Here is a 5384-nt window from a genome sequence, read left to right as displayed (position 1 = left end):
TTAAAGCCAATATCTATTATTTTTGAAAAGATATTTGAGCCGAAAATCAATTTTTACCAACTTTTATTAATTTTTGTTTAGGTTTTTATTTTTTGTAAAAAAAACTGTCAATTCGATTTTTCTCAAAATTTGATCAGATGTCAAAAACGTTATTCTTCATTGCACAACATTGATTTGGAGATGAAATCATATTTTAGTCGTAAAATTTTGGACTCGTCAATTTTTTTTCAGTTTTTTTGATTTATAAAAAAACCGTTAAATGGATTTAAAAAAAAAAAAATATACTTCTTTTATATCACGTTGCAAACTGCTATGGTATAAAAAAACCCACGCATTTTTCTTGAGAGCCCTTTCTGCATCTTTCTGCATTATTATCTGTATAACCAATTTATTTGAAGTCGATATCTCTACAGGTTCTTCAGCTATGGACGACAAAAAAACGTCGCGAACGTATACACGCACGCACAAACATCTCTCTAAAAATCTTTTATTTCGGCTCAAGGGACCTCAAAAGGTCGAGAAATGTCAAAATTTTCAATTCGACAAATCGAACCCATTACAATAACTTCCTATGGGAAGTTAAAAATCTGTCACAAAAAAAATATTATAGTCGTTTTCCTACTAATATGTCGTTTCTGAATAGAGCTACCAGACGCTTACAAAAAAACCAATGAAACATTTTTTCAGTTACCTTTTTTATGTACAAAAACACATTCTTGTTACCAACAAAGCTTACGGCATTTAAAAAAGCACAAGAAAAGAAAGAATGTTCTTTAAACAAGCAAATTTGATACTTTTTCTATAAGATATTTTATAGGAATTATTTTAAAATGTCACCATAGCAAGAATGAATTGTGACAGTTAAAATCTGAAATTGTTCAATTAAATTGAATTGAGTTCAATCATCTTAAACAGACGGAATGAAAATGAAAGTCAAATTTGACTTTCGAAAATAGAATATCGACATTTTTCTGATATAATTTTCTGGTCCTGAAAAGTGACATTTGTTTACAATAGACATAGAATGTCAAGACAAAATGTATTACCAAGCCTGCCTAGCCATAAAATGTGTAATTCTATTGATGTATAGCAACGATATCGACATTAATTAAAACATCACTAAAAGCGTAGGATTTACCGGCTTAAAAAAAGACCGATGTGAGATTGTTTTAAAGACACAAAGACACGGAAACCAATATCTTGACTTCAGCCTTGAGTGTCATTTGTTTTGATTAAGTTAATTTGGTAACTCTGCCTTGATCAATTAACTAAAGCAATAAAGCCTATCCACAATGTCCCCACCTATCTAAAAAAAAACTTAATTAATATTTCAGTGATTGTCATGTTACTTAATTACTTTTTGTTTGTGTTTATTTTAATAACATTTCTTGGAAATATTGTCGTAAATCGACGATACATAAAATACAAATTTAAAAAATATGCTTTAAATTCATTAAAATCATCAAATACAAAATGGCAAGGCTAAAACTGTATGAATATAAGTATATTTGGATGAATTGTTTCTCCTTTTTTTAATTTTTGTTATCGGTTATTAAAAAAATATTTTCACAATTTTGAATTGAATGCCATGTTTTTGTTATTTTTTTGTTTTTGTTTTGTCGGACAATAGTCTATGTGCAGTGGAAAGGTAGTTATGTTTTGTTATTAAAAAAATAAAAACTTTTGTAAAATATTCGTTTTTATCCTGATGCAAATGTCCTTTCAACTAAATACCTTTACCTGTTTTAGCCATCAGTGAAATCGGCCATAGAAATTCGCCTTTATATAAAAAAAAGATTTGTCCAATTAAAAAACAAAACTCTGTGTATAAATATTGTGCAGACTATTTTATTGTTCCAGAGACTATTTTATTTTTTACAATGGTTTTTGTTTTTGTTGATATATTCACTGCCTTTTGATTCCAGTTTTTGCAATCATTTAAAGGCAAGTATTGGTTTTGTGATAGCAAATATTTACACTGTTAAAGTAGATACACATTTTACACTATACGATGGGGAAAAGTTCCAAGCACCAGTATATCAATGATATTGTTTTAGGAACTGTCAAATTGTCAAAAAAAATCATTTTGACAGTTCAAAAGCTCCATATCTGAAATAAATAAAATAAATGTGACATTTGAAAAATTCCTGAGTCCATTTTCCGTTAAAAAAAAAGACTATTTTCGTTTTAACTTTGATAGCAAAGATAGTCTTTAAAAAAATGTTTTGTTTTGCAGTTGTCAAAGTTATTCATGAAATTAATCTGTCAAATGTTGACTCAAATTTCTTTTTTTTTGCTTTGAGCTAAATCATAAGTTGCAAAAGAGCAGATTTTTTAATTTGGTTACGTGAGAGATCAAAATCCTATATTGTGTCTCTTTACTTTCGTTGGTCTTTTTGGTCTCGATGGTCTCGTTGGTTTAGTTGGCCTCATTGGTCTCGTTGGTCTCGTTGGTCTCGTTGGTCTCGATAGTCTCGTTGGTCTGTTTGGTCTCGTTGGTCTCGTTGGTCTCGTTGGTCTCGTTGGTCTCGTTGGTCTCGTTGGTCTCGTTGGTCTCGTTGGTCTCGTTCGTTGGTCTCGTTGGTCTCGTTAGTCTCGTTGATCTCGTTGGTCTCTTTGGTCTCGTTGGCCTCCTTGTCCTTGGTCTCGTTGGTCTCGTTGGCCTCCTTGTCCTTGGTCTCGTTGGTCTCGTTGTTCTCTTTGGTCTTGTTGGCCTCCTTGGTCTCGTTGGACTCGTTTGTTTCGTTGGCCTCGTTGGTCTCGTTGGCCTCATTTATCACATTGGTATTGGTTGTCTCTTTGATCTCATTGGCCTTCTTTGTTTCGTTGGTCTTTTTGATCTTGTTTTATAAAGCAGATATTCTTGTAATAAACAATTTAAATAGATTTTTTTGTACATATGTCAGAATAAAAAAATCGTAGTTGAAAACATTAAAAAATAATTTAAAAGGATAGCTGGATCTGGCTTGTTTTTGTTGGATTTGCAAAAAGAGGAATTTTTCGCCTCAAAGAGCAAGTTCAAATGATCCATTCCTAAGCCCTTAACTTTTGTTATTATTTTCGACATGTGCATAATACCAATACAAATAAAATAAATAACCATTCGATTATTGAAACCCACAGGTAAAAACCATACCATAACACCAAGTTGATTGTTATTTGTGGCTATTGTTCCAAAAACCAATACAATTTGTTGGCCTTGTGCATCGGCATCCTTCGTCGTCGTCGTCATCGTGGTCGACATTACCTTTTTTTAGGAGGGAATTTCAACATGAACCAAGGACAAATGAGCGCTAATAAAGTTATGTTTTAAACTGAATATGTCAACGCGCATTCCAAGCCCAATCTGTTTCACACTAGCCCAGTCCAGTCCAGTCGGCTACTTTCAGCCTCTGAGACTCTGGATGGCCAATAACCGCCCACTACCACATGAAATAAAAAAACAGCTCAGGCATATAAACGTCCTTTGCATTTGCAGTTGGCTGTCTGTCCAAACCAAAAGCGAACCAAATTGAACGTAACAATTATCATCGAAATTCAACGAAATGCATAAAATAAATTAATTTACGTTGGAAATAAATATTTTATTTGTTTAGGGCTTAAATGAAGTTATCCTTGTGTTGTTCGTGAAATAAATGAATTAATTCAAATTGTCTATATACTTATGTATGTTTATGTACTTTGTCGAATATAGTTGCATTGTTATAAGACAAAAAGATATGTTGATGTGACAACAAGGATGTTTTCATTGTTCAGTGGGATATAACATTGTGCAAGTGTTACCAGGTGAGAGGTTTTAATCATTCATAAAAATAGCATGTTTTTGGGATTTTAATCTTTAAAAAAAGTTTTGAAGGTTTTTGTGAAAAACTGAGAAAAATATTAATATTGTGAGACTCAAAAATTTTAAGTCAATAAATTTCTTGGTTCTTCAGTTGAAAAGCATTTCTTATCACCTTTTTGTTGTTTTTGTAGGTTTTCTTCTATATAAAAGATAGGAATATTTTTTTTGCATATGTTCAAATAATTTTGATTTCTCAAAATTGTACACGATGTGAAAAGCGTTTTCTCGTCGCATACAATTGTGTAATATCATTCCATTTTCGTAAAATATTCAAGCTTGTTTTTTATTTATACAAACAAAATTATTCATTATTTAATATATGTTTAATTAGAGTTGCTAGCGATATTAGTTCGTGAGATATTTGGGGTCAACCAAAGTTTTCACTTTTTACTTGCGACATTTAGGATAAGAGATAACTTAGGACAGTTGTGATGGATGTTTTTTGAGATTATTTTAAGAATGTTTGTGGTAAAAAAATTCCAAATAGTAGTACATATTTGGATGCCAAAGATCAGATTACGTTTTCTTGCTCCCGGTAATACACCCCCAGAATGTTGCACCCTGTGCATTTGCACATCTTGTACATATGCTTTGTCCAGCCCTGCACTTAAGAACTATGTAGTACCTGTGGCATGATGGTAAGTGTGTTGGACTGTCATGCCAGAGGTCTTGGGTTAAATCCCTCCCTGTGCCATTTTAGAATTGACAAATCCTCCAAGAGTAATTATTGTCAAGAAAAGTGCTTTCTCAAATTCGCCGTCGGACTCAGCTTAAAACTGTAGGTCCCCTTCATCCCTGACAACATAACTCGCACGCAGGAATGGTTGAGAATTGTAATGCACTAGGCCCTAGTTCCCCACGGAACTAATTTTTTTTTTTTTTTTAATAATATGGCAAGTTTTGCATTCGTAAAAAATGTCGAACTTGAGATTTTAATCAAACAGGACATTACGATGGAAGAGAAGTCGAAAATAGTGGGTCCCCCGATTCTGTCCTCCATCGGTCTGTCTATCCTTGCCTTCATAGCCCGAACCATTGGGTAGATTGATTTTAAGTAGTTTCCATTCAAATTTGTTGATCGAAAAATCGTATTTTCTTAAAAACAAACCGATAGATTTCTTTTCAAGCTTCGTTAAATATGTATTTTTCATTTGGCTTCCTTTAATAAAAAAAGGATTTTTGAATTGCTCCAGAAGTGTACTTTATGTTGCCCACACAAATTTAATTGGCAGCCATTTTTTTCTTTTTTTTCATTAGCGAAATATGTCTAGCTATGAAGCTCAGTTTTTGTTGAATGGACACATCGAAAATTAAAAATTGCCGTATTTGGACTTATACAATTTATCAAGTGTATTTTGGGAAAACGTTCACAAAAATTTCATGTTTGATGTGTTTATGGGTTTTTGGAATAATTGGCCACAATGTTGCAGTCAATGGTGACTGCTAATTGTTTGTTCATCAATGAAACATTACGGACCCGTGAATTGACCTCCAGGATCGTGCAAATTAACTCACCTTCATTATTTTCTATGAAGACGTT

The 5384-nt window shown here is 32.5% G+C and overlaps 1 protein-coding gene across 1 annotated transcript; it reads right to left on the bottom strand.

The window, feature by feature from the left end:
• Window positions 1–2429: 2429 nt before the first annotated feature.
• On the bottom strand, window positions 2430–3232 carry LOC129947822 (protein snwA-like). The gene is made up of 2 exons (XM_056058539.1): window positions 3137–3232; window positions 2430–2840 (listed from the first exon to the last, which is right to left on the bottom strand). The coding sequence occupies exons 1-2, from the start codon at window positions 3230–3232 to the stop codon at window positions 2430–2432; spliced, it is 507 nt and encodes a 168-aa protein (XP_055914514.1).
• Between the last annotated feature and the right edge of the window lie 2152 nt (window positions 3233–5384).

This window comes from Eupeodes corollae, chromosome 1, assembly GCF_945859685.1.
Source record: "Eupeodes corollae chromosome 1, idEupCoro1.1, whole genome shotgun sequence".
Lineage (NCBI taxonomy): Eukaryota > Metazoa > Arthropoda > Insecta > Diptera > Syrphidae > Eupeodes > Eupeodes corollae.
The sequence above is the reverse complement of the archived record's forward strand: the minus strand, read 5'-3'. Positions and strand labels throughout refer to the sequence as shown.